Below are 21,068 nucleotides of genomic sequence, written 5' to 3' on the forward strand. Positions count from 1 at the left end.
AGCGCCGCACACCGAGGAGCCAATCACACGAAGCACATACGTGAGCTTCTGGGACGACACGGAAAGTCTTCTGTCTGACTGCACCGTTTTTGGTCGCGACGATCTTGGGATAAACAATAAGATCGGAGAGAGTCGCTCTTGGAATGCTTAGGCAGCATTTGTCAGTCCTCAAAACTCCTATATTTGAACCAGCCATTGTTTATTTGTTTTTGTAAAACAAAGAAATACATTATGTGTTTTATTAGGTTCTGTTTGACCCAGTTCACGTTTAAACCCAGGAAGTTGAGCTTTAATATTTTTGAATTATACCCTAAACTTGAAGTTTGGGGTGTAATTAAAATGCCAAAAGCATCGAGGTGATGCTCTCAATCATAGATTTTGCTTCAAACATGGAGGTTGTTCCGGTCCTGCAGGTCTCTTCTGGATCTCAGTTGGGTTTTTTTTTCCAATTTGTTCCTCATCTGGCTTTCCAGCTCCAATAATTTGCCATATACTAACTCTGCTGTTTCCAGATCGATATCCATCTGCAAAGAACCAAATGCACATAACTAAGCATACAGAACACATTGAAGACAATCAGAACATGGAAGTTTATTTAAGATGTTGCAGGACCTTACGCGGCTGTGTATAGTTGTTTCCCAGCCCCGATGTGAGACTGTGATATTTAGCATATGGATCCAGGGTTTCTGGCCTTTGCTTAAAAAGCCAAAGCTGACACAAAGAGCACAATTGACCATATTAATCTGTACTAACCAGTATATGGTAGTTCAAACTAATGTTTAACTTACCAGTGCTTCAGCTCCACTGTAAGGTGTCAATGTGAATGTGTTGGTGAACACTCTTATCTGTCAGCATAGAAGAGACTTAAATTTGTATGAAGAAACTGTTGTTCCTCAATTGTCCTCATGTACAACATGAAGTTGGACTTACGAGCCAAAAGATGGGCAACAGCAGGGTCCAGAGGAACGCTGGCAAGGTGGGCAGAATGCTGTAGGTCAGGTTTGTCATCACAAAACCAGGACAAATGACAGACGAGTACAAACCCTGCAAGAAAACATAACAACACGGCCTTCATTGAAACTCCATATGACTGAAAAATGACTTTCTGTAAAGTTGTGCAGACCTGATTGTTATGATGGATGTTGAGAGCCAAACTTAGCAGGTCAGAGGCGTATTTGGAAGAGCTGTATGGCTGAGTGCCTTTCTGGTGCTGCAGGTCCTCCAGGCTAAAAGCTGAGCGATGAGCGTTGTTGCTAGAGGTCCAAATGAGCTGTGAGGTTTGACCTGCGCGGCACAGCACTGGCTCCAGCTCCCTGACCTGAGCAATATGGATGATTAGAAGATGAGAAGACATCAAACAGCACACCCTGAAATAAACTTGAACATAGCCAACTGCGCATTTAATGAATAAACCAATACTGGTATCAGATAAAACAAGTTAAACTGCTGTGTTTCATTACTTTTTCTTCACCTCTTTGTTCACATCGCACTCTGCAACGCTCCTTCAAGCAGTTACATTCAACGAAGAGTCTATGTGAATAGATAGATAGATAGATAGATGACTTTATTAATCCCACAATGGGGAAATTTCATTTATCTGTGGCAGCAACACGACATTCAGAAATAATCTATATAATATAACATCAATAAAGGACATCACAAATTACATTTATATTGGATAATTAAAAATATTACTAAAATTATTATGAAAAATTATTATCAAAAATGAGATTCTTATTAAATAAAGAAATAAATATTAAATAAATACAGCTGCAAAAGTGTAAAAAACATGCGGTCTGCAAAACATGTAAACTGTAAAAAAACATTACAAATTTTTTCAAAATACAGAAATAACTAATGAAGTTCACACCAAGAACAAAAACAAACAACTGTTCAGGAACAAAAAACAATTTAAAATTGAAAAACAACAACTACAACAAAAGTAAATGAATCAATGACTAAACAGAAAAACACCCCTGGGACCATGGAGTGTCACTTTGACATGGTGTTGTACAGTCTGATGGCTGTGGGGAGGAATGACCTGCGGTAGCGCTCCTTCTTACACTGAGGGTACAACAGTCTTGTGCTGAAGGAGCTGGTCAGCGCCTCTACAGTTTGGTGCAGGGGGTGGGAGGGGTTATCCATGATGGATGTCAGCTTAGCTAACATCCTCCTGTCCGCCACCTCCTCGATGGACTCAAGTGTGCAGCCCAGGACAGAGCCGGCCCTCCTAACCAGTTTGTTAAGCCTCTTCAAGTCTCTGCCTGCACTGCCCCCCGCCCAGCACACAATTCCATAAAGGAGCACTGAGGCCACCACAGTGTCGTAAAAGGTCCTCAGCAGCTGTCTGCACACGCCAAAGGACCTCAGTCTCCTCAGCAGGTGAAGGCGACTCTGGCCCCTCCTGTACAGAGCATCCGTGTTGTTGGACCAGTCAAGTCTGTTGTTCAGGTGAACACCCAGATATTTAAATGTGTCCACGACCTCAATGTCTGAACCCTGGATGTTCACCGGTGACTGTGATGGTGAGGACCTCTTGAAGTCCAGTATCAGCTCCTTTGTCTTGCTGGTGTTAAGCAGCAGGTGGTTAACTTCACACCAGCTAACAAAGTCAGTGATGACCCCCCTGTACTCCTGCTCATCCCCCCCTGATACACAGCCCACAATGGCACTGTCATCTGAGAACTTCTGCAGATGACAGTGGTGGGAGTTGTAGGTGAAGTCTGATGTGTACAGGGTAAACAGGAATGGGGAGAGCACAGTCCCTTGAGGTGCCCCCGTGCTGCAGACCACCACATCAGACACAGAGTCACGCAGCCTCACAAACTGTGGCCTGTCTGTGAGGTAGTTGATGGTCCAAGCAACCAGATGTTGGTCCACACCTGCAACCTCCAGCTTCCTCCTCAGCAGTGATGGCTGAATTGTGTTGAAAGCACTGGAGAAATCAAAAAACATGACTCTCACAGTGCTCCCAGGGGCCTCCAGGTGAGACAGGGCCCGATGCTGCAGGTAGATGATGGCGTCATCCACCCCGATGCCTGGTCGATATGCAAACTGCAGCGGGTCCAGTGCTGAGCTCACCTGAGTGCGGAGATGGCTGAGGATGATCCTCTCCATAGCCTTCATCAGGTGGGAAGTCAAGGCGACAGGTCTGAAGTGGTTCGGTTCCGTAGGACGAGGTACCTTTGGAACCGGAACCAGGCAGGAAGTCCTCCAGAGGACTGGTACCTTCTCCAGTCTGAGGCTCATATTAAATATGAACAGCATCACCACACAGAGCTGGTCTGCACACTCCCTGAGGAGCCTGGAGGTGATGCTGTCAGGGCCTGTTGCCTTCCTGGCCTTTGTTCTCCTTAACTCCATCCTAACCTGATTCAGGGTGAGGCAGAGGGGGGTTGGAGGATGGGTGGGCGGTGGCTGGTCTGGTGCTGGGAGTCGTTGGGGGGGTCCCTTTGATTCTGTTGGAAGAAGGGGAGAGTGGACTGTTTGGTGCCGAGGTGGTAACAGCTGCAGCTGGGAGGAGACGCCTGAGCTGGAAAGGTGTGAAGAGGGGGCCGAGTGGGTGGAGACTGGGGGCTGGGCAGAATCAAATCTGTTAAAGAACAGGTTCAGTTCATTTGCCCAGGCTTGGTCACCTGTGACCTGGCGACCATTTCCAGCCTCAGCATGTCCTGAGATGTGTTTTAGACCCCTCCACACATCACGGATGTTGTTATGTTCCAGGCGCTGCTCCAGCTTCTTCCTGTAGCAGTCCTTGCACTTCCTGATCTTATATTACAGGTCCCTCTGTACTCTGCGTAGCTCCTCCTTGTCCCCAGAGAGAAAGGCCCTCTTCTTCTCATTTAGGAGGGTCTTCAGCTCAGGAGTGACCCAGGGCTTGTTGTTGGAAAAACACTGCACTGATTTTGTTTGCACTGTGTTTTCCACACAAAAATTGACACAGTCCGTGATGCAGTCAGTAAGACTGTCAATGTCCTCCCCGTGTGGACTGCAGAGAACGTCCCAGTCTGTGGTGCTAAAACAGTCCCTTAGTCGCTCTGTTACTTCCTCAGTCCAGATCTTCACCGTTTTAATCTGTGGTTTCTGCTGAATGTGAGTTTCTGTTTTCTGTGTTCAAAACTCTCGTATTCAAGTGTTGCTATACACCAGTTTTTCGAGGACAATTTTGGGCTCAGCATATAAAACACCCTGTCGCTGAACGTGAGTTGAAAGTTAAACCAAGTCAACTTTTGACCAATCAGGGACTCAGATTTGGTAGTGACGTTTGGATGGCGTTCACTTTAATTAACAGAAGTGCCAACCGTTTGATAATTATTCATGGAAGAGAAAAGAGTAATTGCGGTTTTTACCCGGCCAGAATTCCAAGACACCAAGTCTTTCATTTATTTGAATGGAGCTGTGAAAGAAAAAGTCTGGAGCAAGAATCACCAGATTTTCACAGCTTCCACATTCCACACCAAACCTCTTCTAACTGTAGGTGGCGGACATGCGCTAGTGAACAGTAGAAAAATAAGTCCCTCTCTCCTTGTCCAGTGTGAACACCTATACCCCCGTTCAAGAACCCGTGTTTGGTGCGGTCTTCAATGGATTTCTACTCCAATGATCCAACCAGATCCATCTGTCTGAGGGAAGATGTTAATGGAATCGATCTGTACCTTTAGAAAATTGTTGCAAAATGAAACAAGTTGATCTGGGAAAATACAATTTGGATCGAGACTCAGTTGCTTCATTTTACTGTAATGTAAAAACGGCCAAGTGCATCACAGCAGACACCACGTGATGCAGCAAAAACTGATCACTCCATCATTCCAATGTGTGGAAACACTTTGAATTTAGCAAAGATATGTGATATAAGGTGTGATAGAATGCTCTTATAATGTTCCCTTTGTATTATTTTGATGTGAAAAAAGCAACAGTGGGCAGAACTTTAGGAAACTAAAATGTGAATGGATTTGACATTCATTCTTGTTTACTTGTTAATTGTTGACACATTTATATCGTACTTGATAATCTTGAGTCAAGGTGGTTAAATCTTTGGCTAAGGACGTTCGGATTGATTATAGGTCAGTGAATTGAATCGTCCAAAATGAACCGATATTGATGATTATGAATAGTATCAACAACCACAAATGATATGAATTGAGCCATTGTTAAAATGAATTGTTCCATCTCTAATTTTTTGTCATTTGATTTAGATTCCTCTCTATGCTAGAAGGAATCCTACATGACTGGACTCAAAATTTGTGTAATCTTTCATGATCAGCAGAAAAACTTTAAAAGTTCAATAGGAAACCTGAAAAATCACAGCTAAATTAGGGATCTAAGGAACTTCTGCATCTCATGAATAAATATTAAAGAAGTGAGAGACAGCTCAAAAGTCCTGCAAAGAATGAAAGTAAACCTGATAAGGCAAAGTCTCCAAAATAATGTCTGCAATGACCTCGTGTCCAGAGATAGAGACTGTTAATTATTCATGAGCAGAGTATCCAGTATCAGCTGTATGTTTTCAAGGACAAAGAGCTGACAAGAGCAAACCTCCCTGCAGACAGGTCGTTGTGTTGTAGATATGAGGTGTAGAAAAAAGCAGTCTACTGTTTTTTTCTCATAGTAGACTCATAGTGAGTCTACTGGTTGAAGTGACTCACTAGAAGGAAGTGACCAAACAGGTTTGTTGCAAAAACCTCCCGCAGGCCATCAGGAGTGACTCCATCCCTCTGAGTGATAATCCCACCACCCGTGGCAAACATCGTTGTGACTCCACTGCGACAAAAAGCATTAGAGGAATCTTAGCCATCACTGAAGATATGTTTGTCCACAAGATTTTACGACCAAGTGTATTTAAAATTATAGTATGGAATATGAAATATTGTTCAGTTTGCAAAGATCTGTTTTGTACCTAGAGAAGAGACCTCTGAAAAAGGCTTTCACATCAAACTGTGGGTTCGGCATGATGCCTGCATTCAGGTAGAGGTAGTCCAGTCGTTCATACCTGCAAAGGACAACAGCTGTAAAACCAGTTCCGGGAAAAAAAATCGGTTAGTTGAAAACTAAATTTTTAAGAATTGCTTACTTGAGTTTGACTTCCTGTGCAGCGTTGATAACAGAGGAGATGCTGCTGGTGTCCAATTGCAACAGGTCCACTTGAGCTGAAGGATGAGAGGCAAGGAGGGACTGTCGAGCAGCCCGGGCGCGTTGCATGTTCCTACAGGCCAGACACAGCTGCAGACCCTCTGCAGCCTCTGAGAGGAGACGCTCACACAGAGCCAGGCCGATGCCACTGCAGAGAAACCCCTGCTTTACTACCAATCACTGTCCCCTTTAAACTGTGAGTAGCTTGTAAACAAAAATGTATTGTGCAATATGCAAAAACTTTACATTGGCTTCACAATTTTAAACTTAAACATTCCCATTTTAGTTTTTACCTGTTGGCTCCTGTCACCAAAACCACAGTTTTCATCTTGCTTTAGTTAGTCACAGTTCTAAGCAACAAGTCTGTGTCTGGCTCAGATGACGTAAAACACTTCAGTTTAAACTATTCTTAACTCCGCCCCCCGCGATTTGATTGGATCCTTTGGTTCTTCTCCATCCAATGAGATCCTGATTTCACTCTGCTCAACTCTTAAGGACCGCCCACAAATACTATCAAATGTTGAGGCAAGGAAAGATAGCAGAGCGCCAGTTTTCAGTTTGAGTTTTATTTATTTTTTTTCTAATCAAGGCTTAACAAGGTTTACAGAAAATATTCATAAAAATATTTATTGTGAATAACACTATTTAATAACAAAAGAGAAGTGGCACAACAAAACTAACAACACTAAAATAAAAAGCAGAAAATATTGAAAAAAATTCTTAAATAATTTTTTAGCTTTTGTTTATTGTAGACAGCTTTTTATAGGGCATCCATAATATTCTTTGATTTATGAGATGGTCTAGGTTTAAAAACACAACAAAAATACAGATATTTTTTGTTCTGAGTAATTTCCAAAATGAGAACAACTATAATTAAAAATACATGCGAATGCTGAAAATTGAAAACTGTGGATGTGTTACATTAAAACCAACCGTCCAACATTTCATTTTAAATAAGAACCAGAATCATTAAAATGAAACATATTTGGTTCACTCTTCTCAGAGGAATGCATTGTGTGAAAAAAAATATTTCATGTTCATTTAAGAACTAATAAAATCACAAAATCCATAACACAAGGAAAACTTTTCAGTCATTCTGACCTAAAGATTTGAATCAACACAACACACAGCCTTTTCTAATGTTTTCCTTAGTAGTATAAATATAAATTTCACTGCTGTTATTTTCAGAAACATCACTGACGTCTTGGTAAAATCAAGGCTGTCTCAGGAAGACCCTGACAGAAAAAGAAATATCACAAACTGGATAACAAGTAATCAAGAGCTTACAGTGACAAACATGAACACAGCAAGTGGCTAAGCTAAACACAATGCTTTCTAAAGACTTTGGCGTCAAAGATTAGTTGTATCATCTTTTTCTTTTTGGAGAACTTTAGACAATCTTCCCTGCACAACAGGGAAAATGTTCCTTAACACTACAAAAGACTATTCATAAAAGTTTGAAGTAGAAAAAAAATCTTATTTTAAATAAATTGAACCTGGATGTATTACATTACTGAATAAAAAGATGAACGTGATTGTACATATATGTCAACAAAACATAAACAAGGCACACATTAACATATAAATATCAAACAAAATAAAAATGAATAGTCACACTTTAATAAGTTCCCTGTGCAATACGGATGTGAGCAGACAGAGAAAACTTATTATTCTATGAGTAACTTGCTACTCTAATGATGTGAAATTAGCTTGAAAATGAGATGATATTAGAAAATTAATTGTTTTTCAAAAAATGTATCATTTGATGTCTGTTTTTCCTACATTCAAACAGTCCTTCAAAATAAAAGATCTTCAATCATCACTCACGAGTATGCATTTGTCCCTAACACCCAACAAAGTTTTCAAAAGTGCCAAATGTTTTTGTTTTGCTACATTAATATTTGTTTTCCTGTTCACACAGTTGAAATTTCCAGTTCTACAACAGAGAAGGCATTTACTTGCAATAATCTCTTTTGTTCCTTGGAAAAAATGTGTGCCAAAGGCAATCAAGCCAAAACACATCACATGTAGTTAAACTTCCTAGTGTGTTACACTGGAACCCACAGGTGCTCACCTTCCCGACCCCTTCTCTCAGCTCAGACAAGACAGCTTAAATCTGGGTTGTGCCTGTGACTCCTATCAGACACTGCTTCTTCCAGGGATGTGCAGCCTGGGAATGGACTGTCTCCATCACAGCTCTAGCCTAGGACTCTAAATCCGATAGGCGTCTGTGTATTTCCTGGAAAGAAGGTCGCTCCTTTGCATTCCGTCTCCAGCAGGTCAGCATTATCTTGTACAGCGAGTCTGAGCACAGCACAGGTTGAGGCAGATAAATCTGCAAAACACGGAGCAGGAAATCAAGTCGCGGCTTCAATAGCGTTTACATGAGCAACAAATGCTTGAGCCCGCACTCACCTGTCGTTTCTGGTCTCTAAAAAACTCCCCTGTGTTTTCTATAACCTGCTCATCTGTGAGCTGAGAGTAAGGCTGCTCCTTGCAGAAGTTTAGGATCTCCCACAGCGTCACTCCAAAGGCCCATACGTCACTCGCTGTGGTAAACTTTCCCTGCACATAAAAATATCTATAGTAGCAAGGTTCCTTGCACTTGTTGCAGAATTTGTGAAATAAAAACACAAGTTTTAAAAACAGGTCTTACCAGCAGGATGCTCTCCCATGACATCCAGCGTATAGGCAGCACTGCTCTCCCCTGGATGCGATAGTAATCACCGCTGTACAAGTTTCGGCTCATACCAAAGTCAGCTATCTTTATTGTGTAGTTCTTGCCCACCAAGCAGTTCCGTGTGGCTAAGTCTCGATGGACAAAATTCAGAGAGGACAGGTACTTCATCCCAGAAGCGATCTGAGTAGCCATGTAGCACAGATTACTGAAGCTAAAGAGGAAGCACACAAGATATTCATTGATGTCGAGGAGCATGAACTCCTTTCAAACAACATTTAAATGCTTAAAGTGACTCACCTGACAGTAGCTGTGTTACTGAGCAGAGCAAGTTGGCCCTCAGGCTCATGGCGGGACAGAAACTGATTGAGGTCTCCGTTCTCCATGTACTCTGTGATCATACACAGTGGGTTGCTATAGATGCACACAGCCAGCAGCCTGATGATGTTGGGGTCCTTTAGACGTGACATGATCTTGATTTCTTTCAGGAAGTCATTCCTACAAACACAAAAAAACCTTAGCGGTTACATTTACGGATTAGATATCGGGCATTTTATGAGTGGTTTAACTCAGAGGTGCCACACCTTGCATTCCCATTGGCATCTGAACGGAGCATCTTTACAGCCACTAAGACGGGCTGATCTTCCGGGATGTCAAACAAATACTCTTCATGCAGAAACTCCTGCATTCCCTCTGCTTCACACAGATGCACCTAAGAGAGTTGAAACAAAGTCTTAGCGTGGGTCACACTTTCCTCTCATGCAAACATCTAATTGTTCTTGTGGCAGTTTTTCTCAGGATTGGGGGGATGTGTAAAGAAAATTTAGCTCAAAAGTGCATTTCTGAATATTTCCTCATTCAAATCGTTGTGAATCAGGAATAGACAAAAATGCTATTGGAAAGAAGCATATCTGTGATGTAGACAACATGCCACAAGCTCCCTGCTCTGCTCTATTCTGATGCATTCACTTGTAACAACTAGATCCATGGACGTCTGTTTTCTTACTCTTTACTCTGCAGAAAATATGTCCTAAAACATGGATCACTAACCTTTTGGAGGATGAGAGCTATTTTATGGGGTCTAAGTAGTGTGAAGGGGCTCCACAGGACCTGTTCACTGCAGATTTCCCCCAAAAAACAAAACCAGACTAATATAGTAAAAGTAATAATAATAATAATTGGCAGTGGTTATTCTAACACTATGAATTGATCGCTCATACATCAATAGTAATTATTTCCCAGAATTCTTATCACTGATTGACACAAAGGTGACAAGAAAACTTGAAACATTGATTTATTTCTATTTATCTGCTCAAACATTTGAAAGTCAGGAGGGACACAGTTGTATTGGTGGTACAAAAGATCACTTCTAATATTTTTTAAGTCAAGGAAATCCAAAATCTTGTTGTTTGAACAAAGTTTTGAATTTTATGCTACATTTTCAGCTCAGTACTGTCAGTTTTATTAATAGCCTCTGTGATTTGTCTGCTCAGTTACTATGTAGGTGGGAGGACTACATAGTGGCCTAACTGGCTTTTTTGTTCTTAAGAAATGTGCATCTCTAAACAAAGCTTCAGTTGCTTTTTGGATTTTTTCACAGGCCTTGTGAAAAAGTCTGCAGTGAAATGAGACATTGCATTTAAAAAAAATATATGTATATATATGTCAGTGGCGATTTATTTAAGACTGCAAAGGAAGCTCGGCTTCCCTTATAATGTCACAAAATTAATGGTCAAATATGTACTATTGTATTAACATTTCATGGCTAAAATTGCATTAGAAAACGTTCATCTCAAAGACGAGTTCCTTCAAAATCAGTTACATATAGCTGGTCGGCCGACTCGATTTCCTTCTCATACATTCCCGCAGGGTCACAGTGCATTTCCCTATTGAAGCCCAGCGTCCATTGACTTCAAAGGGGCTGCTTTGACCGTTTTTTTTTCAGCGCTTCGAAACTAGACGGTCATTGGATAAACGCTGGGATTATGTCCCGCCCTCGGACGCTCAGCGTCTCTGGGGTGAATGGGGAGCGGCATGGCCCGGACTCCGAGCTTCTGCGTGATGATTGGATTGAAGGGTCTGTCGAAAGACTGCATCTCCTTTTGACTGACAGCGATTTTGTACTATAAGGAATCACTGAAGCTATTCGCGCTCAGTCCCATAGCGGATTTCTCAAGTTCAGTTGAAATAAAAACTGCCGCAACCTATTTCTTTGAAATTTGCTTGGCGAAATTGCTTGATTTTCATCATACATTTCACACAAATATACACCACATTCCTTGTTTCAGTTCTACAGAGTTTAATTTTTTTTTTTTAGATCGTTCAGTCATTCATACATATAACGTTAGTAGGCTAGGCTAGTGTCGTGGGTGACACTGCGCACGATTTTGAATTTGTGTTCATGTTGTACACATATGAACAAATCTTCTCTGAGACTGATGTGGTCTTTGATATTGTCCAGCAGAGGGCGATGGATGTTCTTTACTGCAAGAACAGAATTGAATCTCTTCTTGCATTTGTCAAAGAGAAGAGGTCAGAGGGGGGTTTCCAAGCCATTTATGCCACAACAACAGATCTCACATCAGACCCACGAGATGAGCCCATGAGAAAGCGCCGTCTGACCCCATTGCAGGATCCCCAAGTGCAATACAGAAATCTGTACATGGCCATGCTTAATAACATCTTGGAACAGATTCCTCGACGTTTTTCAAATTAGGAAAGCTTGCTCTTCTTAGAATTAGTCAAATCAGGGAAATTTGATGACATGAAACAGGTTTTTCCAGAGGAGGCCTTCCAAAGTGTCCTGAAAAGTTATGGCCATCACTTTGATTCAGACTGAGGTCAGAACTTCAAGTCCTGTATTCAGATCAGGACTTGCAGGGTAACAGGGGAAAGCTGTGTGATTACTTGGTGTTCCTTAAAGACATGAAGTTGGACAGTGCAATGCCTCAGCTTTGCAAACGGTTCTCATTAGTGGCAACAATTGGAGCTACATCTGCCGGTTTAGAAAGGAGCTTCTCCTGTTTAAAGTCCTACACCCGAAACACAATGGGCCAAGGCTGTTTAAGCAGCTTAGCTCTGCTGGCCATTGAGAGGACACTGGTCAAGTCACTTGAAAAGGCTAGTCGGTACGACAGGGTCACAGACCATTTACTTGAAAAGGAACGTAGGGCAGAATTTACTTTCAAATAAATAGACAATTCTATGATGTTGGCCGAAAATGAGCTTCCCCTCTCTGACAGACCAGTAGCCGCCACTGATATATATAAATATATTTTAAAAAGTAAAAGAATCAGTCAGAATTTACTACTTAAGTATTGCCAACTGCTATAAAGCCCCAACCCACTGGTTACACTAGCTTTATAAACCTGCTCTCTCATCATCCACTTTCTCAGTGATGAGGTCGAGAAAAGCTTTTGACGGAAGCTCCTCCCACACGTGGCGAGAGCTTCAGGTGAACTCACTTTTGGACAAGCGTCAAGCAGCAACTTATGCATGTTAAAACAAAGTTGGTGAACGTGAGTTTGAAGCACGAATTGTGTTCCGTGTGAACGGACAGTTTATTCAAATGATGCACGCGTGAGGTGCGCACGAGGAGCGGGGAGGGTGGGGGGATAATCCGTGGCACATGTGTGTGCGAAACCATAGCTCCTCATGTGTAGTGATCCGTTGAACTCCTCATTTGTTCCAAACATGAATGAAACTTTTTAAGATTACACTGAATTCCATCTGTGATATTTTTGTAGCCCACTATCTGCGACATTTTTAAAGCATGCTTTGGCGGCGCTTTAAGTGGTCCTCGATGTTGACCATGCACCCGTGGGCACTGCGTTGGTGACCCCTGTACTAGAAAATGACACAATTGTTTTCATTTTGGCTAAAAACAGCCAAACTAAGATTAAAATACCACTGAGAATGCTTTTTAAATAAATTAAAAGATGATTGAAGTGGGACTTTTGGGAATCACACCTCCCCAAACTGTCCTTCTCCAAGCTTTTCTTTGAATGTAAGCAGCTTCCGAGGGAACTCCTCCACAGCAACATCCTTTCCTGACAGCAAGTCCAAGGTCACTGCTGGGATGGCATAGGTGTTGCTTCCAGTCACGCCTTGCAAGTTGACTATGTCTGCTTCTGCATAGTGAGGTGCACCATCTTGGACCAATGCAGTAGTTGTGGTGGATTTAGAGCTGGCCGTGCTGGTTGAAGCTGCAAAAAAAACAAACAAACAAACAGACAGTGTCAGCATATCTATGATCAAAATGTAATAACTTAATTCTTATTTGAGCAATATTTACAAAAAAACATATCAGTATAATAACAGTGTGTGTTTTATCTTACCAGGTTCTTCTGAGCTCTGTGCAAACTCTGGCAGCTTATTTATGAGGCGTGACGGCTCCTGGTAGTCTGGCCCAAGAGGGAATATGCGTTCGTAGGCAGCATTAGACTCTTGTTCATTAGTCACACGTGACTGGCTGTGGTTATGGCCAAACACCTCAGTTTGAATTGATAAACTTGCAGTAAGTTCATCATCCAGCATCCGACGGGAGGCCTAGAATAAAGAACATGGGGGTGTGAGGGAACAGGTCACACACTCATACAGGCGTACATAAAGATATCGCATTAGATTTTCTATCGGGAGAGAGTGACTGAGCTCACCTTTTCCATCAACTTCTGCCACACTTGCCTCCACAAGATAATGATAATAATGGCCAAGAGGATGAAGATTATGGCTACTAAACAACCAATTAAAATCCGGGTGTTGCTGTCATCTATTTTATGGGTTGGGTCATCTTCTGGGGAACGATAGGAAAAGAAAAAGCTTAATAATGTCGACTGGCAAATGGTAACAATTTTCAATAAACCTGGGGGCTAATATTATTAAATTATTGCAGATTCAGTCTATTATTAAAAAAAAACTATTAAAAAAACTATGGTTTATCCTTGTAATTTTGGTCAGCAGATGATGAAAATTGATTAGAACTGAGGCTGAATCATTATAATATTATACAACAGAGATCTGCCTGTAAAAACATATACAATCACATGCTTATTCAATTATATGCATACAGCATTTGGGCAAACAGGTGATCTGAAGACACCTCAGTTCAGATGGGATTTAAAGGAGACACCATGTGAAGGAGTGGTGTAGTCACTACCTGGTGGTGTGTTGGTTGGAGGCCCAATTGTGGGTGGAACCAGTGTTGTGTTGTACATGGCTCTGTCTGAAACAGAAAGAAAGGATCTCTTCAACCCAAGACTTTTTAAAAAGCTTGAACATCTGTATGTTGGAGTAACACGAAGGTCTTTAGGGCATACCTGACTGAAAAGTGATCTCACTGAACAGCATCCATGCATCTTTAAAGTAGAACTGGCACTTAATAGCATTTGCCATCCGATTGGTCAACTCGACGGTGATAAAGCGGGCACTTGGGTCGTTCTCATCCACCACTGGGCTAAAGGAGAGCACCGTGGACTCCCAGTCTGAATCAGATCTGAAGTAGCACACTACCTGTCTGAAGATCTTGATATGCTGGGAGAACATGTTGTTGCAATGGACCTGGGAGAGGAAAGCAAGCATTTTTGGTGTCAAAAACTGAGCAATAATGGAAATTACTGTCTTATATTATCTATTACCTCACCTTCATAGTGGTAAAATTTCGAGGGCGGTCAAACTCAAACATAATTTCAACAAATCCACTGGGAAAGCTCTCGTTGTTCCAGCCCACATAGTCATATCCTGGCCAAGCCTGGTAGACATGACTTTGTGTAAAATCATCCAGACCCATCACTCCATCAGACAACTGGCCCAACCCTTCAGTCATCCTGAGAGGCAGGAGAACTCAGTCTAAGTATATACATCCACAGGCATGATCTATCAGACATCTAACACAAGGTGGCAGCATCATCAAGGGTATTTCTTGGTTTAGCTTTTGCGCTAATGTTTTAAAAAATGGGCCATTTTTTCTCCAGCATAGTTTCCAAGAAGGGGAAAATAAATTGTGTGTCATGGAAGAAACTATTCACTGCTCCAGAAGACAAACGCAACATCATTTGAAAAAATTATTGAAACTTTGTAATAAGGGTTGACTCAAATCCTCTCTGAATGATTGCTCCAGAGAAAAGCACTGTGACACAATAACTACCGTTTGTCTCTGCTGTCACCATGACGACCAGACAACCACATGGAAAGGAGGAAAAGCTGGTATGATGGATGTGAGGGAATGTGAGATAGGGCAGAATGGAAAGGAATCGGAAAAGTCTTACACACATGTGTGTAATTGCTCCATCGTAGACAGAGTCGTTGAAAAAAACAGGGAAAGCGGGAAGCTTCATCTGCTCTCCTGCCGGGGCGTTGTACGAAACAAGACCGTCTGTGAAGAAACATGTCTTTTTGTTATTTTTACATCAGTTTTGTTAACTCTGGAGAAATTGTGTGGGTCTGTCATTCCTTTTAGTAGGAAAACCATTGTCTGAAACCCCAATGTTTGTTTGAAACTGTAAAATTTGAGGTCACCATAGTCACCAGTGTGCCAGGCGTGTGCGTAGGAAGAGGGGAAATTTCCATTTCTGCACCAGAACTGGCAGAGTATGTACATGTGTGAAATTTAAATAACAACCTGGCCCAGTTCTACAGGAAAGTTACATTTCTTCCTAAGTGCTGGTATCAACAGTCTGTATAATGTAAATAATCTTGCCACTTCAGAGGACTTGGTATTAAGACAAACCAAAATCTTTAAAATCTTGTTAATCAGTTGGCACCATTCAATTTTAGATTTATCACCTTTTCTCAATCATCAATCTGGTTCAACCCAGTTCAAGACTGTTTAAAGCTAAAAAGGTGGAAGCTGAAACATCTTTGTTTTGTATGCAAACACATTTAGATCATGTTTATCTTTAATCACTGTACCAAACAAACAGATTTTTTTCCTCACAAATGAACTAAATTGATCAACTTCTCTGTAATACACTGAAACTCTCATCTTCTCCTCATATTTCTTTTCCTCCTCTCAGCCGTTCTTAATCTACACTCCATCTTCTATTACAGATGTCTCCAAACCAAAAATCCAAACCATCTTCCTGTCTGTTGGATTTTCATCCATGTTATCATCAAATCTTGTCTGGTCTTTAAAGTCCCACTCCATTCATTTTTTGGTCTGTTTTCTAAGCGTTCCCAATGGTCTTTTAATTATGGTTATGCTGGGTTTTAGGCAAAGTGTTAAAAAATTCTTGTTTTCTAGGACATAGTTTCTGCATATCGGCACGAGTTTATTCGAAATCTGACAGAGAGTAAGCCTGCACTCATTTACCATCATCCTTTTGTTTAAAGTCTCCTTCCCATAGCTTACAGCCCCACACAACTTTACATTAGCAGTGCAACAAAAATGGCGAGCAATATTGGAGCTATCCAGCTGTACAGTTTTAAGCCAGATACCAGCTCAGACGAGGAAAACAAAAATGTACATGGATCTGGTCTTCTGCAAGTGGAAGCATCAGAATGGAGCAGAGCATAGAGCTTAATTTTAATTATCTTTATATACGTCTTCCATTATGAGAAACATGCTACAAGAACATGGAAAAAAACTCCAAAAACACATTTTTCATTGGAGTGGGCCTTTAAATCTTCTTCCTCCTTCTTTGCTGTTCGCATACTCTGTGAGATTTAATTCTTACTAACAGTAAGATTTTGATGCTGTTCAGCAGCATCTAAAACCAACATGTTTACTTTATCTATGAACAATTTTTCCATTTCACTTGCTGATCCGGTTAGTAGACTGGTTGTCATCTGTGACTTTTCACTGTCAATTCTTTAAAAAAAACTTTTCATAAACTCTACCTTAGTAAAACCATAGTAAAATTCTGCTGCATAATAACTGGATATCATCCTCACTTGAAGACCTTCTTTGGCGCCCTATCATTGTCCGAGCCAAGTATAAAATACAAGCTCTCACAGTGAAGACCATCTAAGTAAACGTCACACCACCATGCTTGCCTGCTCTCCTTTACATCCCTTCACCTACTCACATTTTCAGACCCTTTTCTCAATTTTGTTTCTTCTCATTTTCTCACAACCATAGGATGCCAAACTATCAGTTGTTTAGCTTCCACCTGTTGAACAAACATCCCCTGAACCTTCCACACTTTAAATTATGACTACAAATACTCTGTTTAGGCTTTGTCACGCATTTAAAGCCAGAAGTTTTACACAGTTTACATAGTTCAGTCTGCACTCATGCTCCATCTATATTTATTTATTTTTTTGGTTTCTTCCTTGTAAGGTAACCTGAAGTACTAAGAAAGTCACCTTTAAAATGTATTATTGTATTTCATCACAAACTAAATGAGAGAGATGTAAAAATATAGTTATTCATTATGCAGCTTTTATGTGGTTTATTCAAAGACATTCAGCTGATTCTCTTTATCTTTATAGGCTCAAAGGTGAGGATTTGTGCTGCAGCTCATGTAATATATTTTCATATTGCTTCCTTGCTTCCTCCACCTGAAGCAAAACATACCCAGCCATTTACAGCCGTAGAGCTCGACTCTCATGCAGACGTTCATGGAGTGGTCTGTGACCGGCATGAAGCGAACAAAGCGAGCAATGATGGGTGGGTCCAGATCCCTCAGGACGGTGTCGTAGGTGTTCCTATTGCCCTCAATTACCTAGAAGTGAGCCAAACACACCCTTATATCACAAACAGGTGATGTCAGAGAATCACAACATAACAGTTTATGTAGATGTCGTGCTATCACATATTGGATTGTTAGCAGATAAGGCCAAGCCAAGTAAGAGCAATGGAAGTCCATAAAAGGAGGCATAAAGACTGTGGGTGTTTCATTTGAATTGGTTTTAAAGGTCAAAGCAGATTACAGTTAGAAGGAAAAACTTGCTTGAACTTCTCGTCAGTGTGAGACACTCCTTGAAGGGCTGACTCACCTGTTTGCCCTGCCTGTTTCTCCATGAGATCCAGCGGCTGCCATCACGACTGTACTTTATCATGTACATCTGAGCAAATTCGTTTCCCATGCCCCCTGCGTGACGACCCTGGGTGCCCACAAGGGTGATGAAGTGGAGCAAGTTTAGGTCAATCTGGATGAACTCCTTTAGGTTGTCTGGTTCCACCGTGGTCTCGGGACACCAGGCCCCATCCCCCTCTTCACAGTCCAACCTGTGTTAAAAATGGACAGATGAAGAATGAAGGAAGGAGAGGAAAAACGATTAAATAAAATGTTATCAGTTGAGGGGGAAAAAAAACAATGAAAGTAAAATTAATTAATTTTTTTGGAAGTTTTCACATGTAAACCAGCCAAGGCAGCTCCCAGAGTAAACTGGGTCAGCGTGTACTCACGTCACCTGTGTTTGTCCTGGAGGGAGACGTACCTGCCATGGCGAGCAGCTGTGGATTCAGACCACTGGCTGGAGGCAGAAATGTCCTCATCTCGAATCTGCCCTCCTGACATCCCAAGAGGATAGCGACACACATCTGGGACACAACATTCTGTATTAATAATGCACAATTCTTCTCGCTGCTTTCCAGTCATGAAGACGTCTGAACGTATGCCGTTTACTAAATACGTTCATGTAATGTGGAATTCTAACATTTTCATGAAAGGAACTTGGGGAAAAAACCCAGAACAGATAGAATGTCTCATTACAGAACAGGCGTCATATAAAGAAGTGCTCATTTTTCTGTTGCCCTGGTCTTAATCAAAAGGCCGTCTGCACACCAGATATGTGTGATCTCTTCGGGAAAGACCAGAATTACAAAGAGCGGCATTTCAATCATGACACAACACTTGATGACACGTTTTCCTTTGGCTTTGTAAAACACCCCTTTGAGGGGTAAAAACTCTTTAACGGTGAAAGGATGTCTACTGGTTATGGGATTGGAACTATTTCCCTTTAACTTAATAATAATAATATGCAAATAAAAACTTTTTTTTCATTGTCAATTAATGCAACACAAAAACCTTACTTTTAAAACAAAAATGAGTAAGTTCAACAAATACCAATGAGAAAAGTTTGAGTTTGCAGCTGTTTTGAATTAGAGGATTCAAACCTACTTTATTTTTTTTAGAAAGTATTTAAAAGCAAGAGAAAATTTCCTTTCAATCGCTTACTTACTGACTGAGACTGCAGCAAATGGTTTTGCTGTATTTAATGTTAGACCTAGGATGGTTAAATAGAATCATCGTGAGCTTGAGAGAGTGAAAGGCTTCTGTAGGTCAGAGATTTAATGTAAGATAAAAATCACAGAAAATAGATTAATTCGGCGCCAAAGGAAGGGTCAGTGTAGTGAGCAAAAGAATTCCGTAACATCTTCCAGGTTAAATCATGGCACGCCAGAAACTGAAATGCATTATAAATATCAAATTGCTTCTACAGATAAACACGAAAACCCAGTGGCCCAAAGACTTATAGATATTTAAGTGGTAATACAGACAAAATGAATCAAACACAAAAGATTTTATTGGCTTAAAATAATCAAAAACTGACTAGCATTTGGTGAGTACAGCCCTTTTTGTCTTCTTTGGAGCCCTGTTACAGCTGGTTTGCATAGTTATCCCACTGTGGTCAGAGTAGAGTCTCCTCAGCTCAGCTCTGGCCAACCACAGCTCTGGCCTATGGAGAAAATTTAAAACCATACTCAAACATTTACCAGATGCCCTGAAGCATTTCTATAATAGGTCTGGTTCATTCCCAGCTTCTGTCAAAACACCTGAAAAATCCTGATGGATAACTCTGGATTTTGGGAAGGAGTAAAGCAGCAATGGGACCCCACACTTGCCAGCATACACTTACGCACAAACACACACCCTTCAAATAAACCTAAAGTCTAGATCAGCCTGTATGCCAGTAGAAACAATGCTTGTATCAAACACATGTACTGAGGTTAACGTGAGGATATTCGTGCGTGTGGTACCATGTGGAGGTTGTAACAACATCACGCCCCCACAATTTGGTGAGAAGAAGTAATGGATCCCCTGCTTCCTGTATGCCACACACCCACTCACGCTTCTAGTTTCAGTCTTCTTCATGCTCCCCTTTGTGGTCTCTGCTCTTTAGTCCTTTAACAGCAAAATTAATATCAGATTAGAACCATTGGGTGACATGGTTAATTTGACACCAATTAGCTTTATTTGAGAGCCTTAACAAGATAGTGATGTCCAGAACTTCTCAATACTAGATCTAAACAAACTACATGGAAAGAATGCTGTATACTATTACTGTAGAAAAAGTCCCTATTGAGAGATATTCAAATGCATTCAGCTGAGTTGGAAGTTGAAAAAGTGTGACCATGTTAGCCTGACCCCTTATCTGACATAAAAGCCTTTAATAATAATAATAATAATACATTTTATTTATATGGCGCCTTTCTGGGCACTCAAGGTCGATTCACTGTGCAAAGTATGTAAAAAGATAAACATACAACAATAAAACTCCAGAACACAAAATAAGTTAACAGTTAAAAACAGCTATTTAAATATTATGAGCTAAAAGCATGACAGAAATGGGGAGTTTTGAGGTGTTTGGAAAACTGAGAGAGGGAGTCCATATTTTGTAGATCAGAGGGGAGGGAGTTCCAGAGTTGTGGGGCAGAGCTGCTGAATGCTCTTCCCCCCATGGTAATTAGTCTTGTTCGTGGAACAGCCAGTCGAAGGGAGGAAGAGGATCTGAGGGAGCGAGTGGGGGTAGCAACTGTTAGGAGCTCTGAGAGATACGGAGGGCCGAGGTTGTGGAGGGCTTTGAAGGTTAAGATGAGGATTTTGTAAGTGATCCGGTGAGGTACTGGTAACCAATGAAGCTGCTGTAAGACGGGTGTAATGTGGTGAATGGAGGGGGTTTGGGTTATTATTCGAGCAGCTGAGTTTTGAACCAGTTGAAGCTTACGGATGATTTTTTGTGGAAGTCCAGATAGAAGGGAGTTACAGTAGTCGATACGGGAAGTGACGAGACTGTGGACTAGGAGTGGAGTGAGCAGTGAGAGCGGGACGGAGACGACGAATGTTAAGCAGATGATGATGTTATTGATGTGGGCAGTGAATGAAAGAGTGCTGTCAAGGAGAACACCCAGACTCTTAACCTGAGGGGAGGGAAATATGGAGGAATTGTCAAAGGAAAGAGAGAAATTATCAACTTTGCTAAGATTGGATTTAGTGCCAACAACGAGGAGTTCAGTCTTATTGCAATTTAATTTAAATAAATTTGATGTGTACCAGGATTTGACCTCAGAAAGACAATTGGAGAGGGAATAAGGTGCAAA

General features: G+C 41.3%; 2 protein-coding genes across 4 annotated transcripts in view; both read right to left on the bottom strand.

Annotated features, from left to right (window-relative positions):
• Nucleotides 1–183: 183 nt before the first annotated feature.
• Nucleotides 184–6,523, bottom strand: LOC101158433 (3-keto-steroid reductase). 2 transcript variants are annotated; one of them, XM_011474371.3, is made up of 9 exons: nucleotides 6,423–6,523; nucleotides 6,071–6,277; nucleotides 5,897–5,989; nucleotides 5,646–5,760; nucleotides 1,124–1,318; nucleotides 931–1,044; nucleotides 789–845; nucleotides 618–711; nucleotides 184–524 (listed from the first exon to the last, which is right to left on the bottom strand). In XM_011474371.3, the coding sequence occupies exons 1-9, from the start codon at nucleotides 6,455–6,457 to the stop codon at nucleotides 370–372; spliced, it is 1,065 nt and encodes a 354-aa protein (XP_011472673.1). In that variant the 5' UTR covers nucleotides 6,458–6,523; the 3' UTR covers nucleotides 184–369. The 2 variants fall into 2 exon arrangements, with proteins under 2 accessions (XP_011472673.1, XP_004068242.1); XM_004068194.4 differs by having other exon boundaries at nucleotides 613–711.
• A 152-nt stretch (nucleotides 6,524–6,675) lies between these two features.
• ddr2 (discoidin domain receptor tyrosine kinase 2) overlaps nucleotides 6,676–21,068 on the bottom strand; it is a 40,663-nt gene continuing 26,270 nt past the window's right edge. For both annotated transcript variants that reach the window (XM_023954475.1, XM_023954476.1), the window contains 15 exons: nucleotides 18,185–18,287; nucleotides 17,741–17,972; nucleotides 17,319–17,466; nucleotides 15,074–15,176; nucleotides 14,445–14,628; nucleotides 14,122–14,362; nucleotides 13,962–14,027; nucleotides 13,462–13,598; nucleotides 13,144–13,354; nucleotides 12,776–13,011; nucleotides 9,391–9,518; nucleotides 9,107–9,304; nucleotides 8,786–9,020; nucleotides 8,545–8,694; nucleotides 6,676–8,464 (listed from right to left, as the gene is read on the bottom strand). In XM_023954475.1, the coding sequence (XP_023810243.1) occupies nucleotides 8,333–8,464; nucleotides 8,545–8,694; nucleotides 8,786–9,020; nucleotides 9,107–9,304; nucleotides 9,391–9,518; nucleotides 12,776–13,011; nucleotides 13,144–13,354; nucleotides 13,462–13,598; nucleotides 13,962–14,027; nucleotides 14,122–14,362; nucleotides 14,445–14,628; nucleotides 15,074–15,176; nucleotides 17,319–17,466; nucleotides 17,741–17,972; nucleotides 18,185–18,287 (2,504 nt within the window). In that variant the 3' untranslated portion in view covers nucleotides 6,676–8,332. The remainder of the gene's footprint in view (nucleotides 8,465–8,544; nucleotides 8,695–8,785; nucleotides 9,021–9,106; nucleotides 9,305–9,390; nucleotides 9,519–12,775; nucleotides 13,012–13,143; nucleotides 13,355–13,461; nucleotides 13,599–13,961; nucleotides 14,028–14,121; nucleotides 14,363–14,444; nucleotides 14,629–15,073; nucleotides 15,177–17,318; nucleotides 17,467–17,740; nucleotides 17,973–18,184; nucleotides 18,288–21,068) is intronic.

This window comes from Oryzias latipes, chromosome 4 (genome assembly GCF_002234675.1).
Source record: "Oryzias latipes chromosome 4, ASM223467v1".
Taxonomy (NCBI): domain Eukaryota; kingdom Metazoa; phylum Chordata; class Actinopteri; order Beloniformes; family Adrianichthyidae; genus Oryzias; species Oryzias latipes.

Bases quoted from the DNA above. Each gene is read 5' to 3' on its own strand.
- LOC101158433 (XM_011474371.3), bottom strand. From the start codon at position 6,457: ATGAAAACTGTGGTTTTGGTGACAGGAGCCAACAG. The intron at 6,278-6,422 runs GTAAAAACTAAA...GTTTCTCTGCAG, and splicing joins TTGGTGACAGGAGCCAACAG to TGGCATCGGCCTGGCTCTGT. The intron at 712-788 runs GTAAGTTAAACA...TCTTTGTGTCAG, and splicing joins ACAGTGGAGCTGAAGCACTG to CTTTGGCTTTTTAAGCAAAG.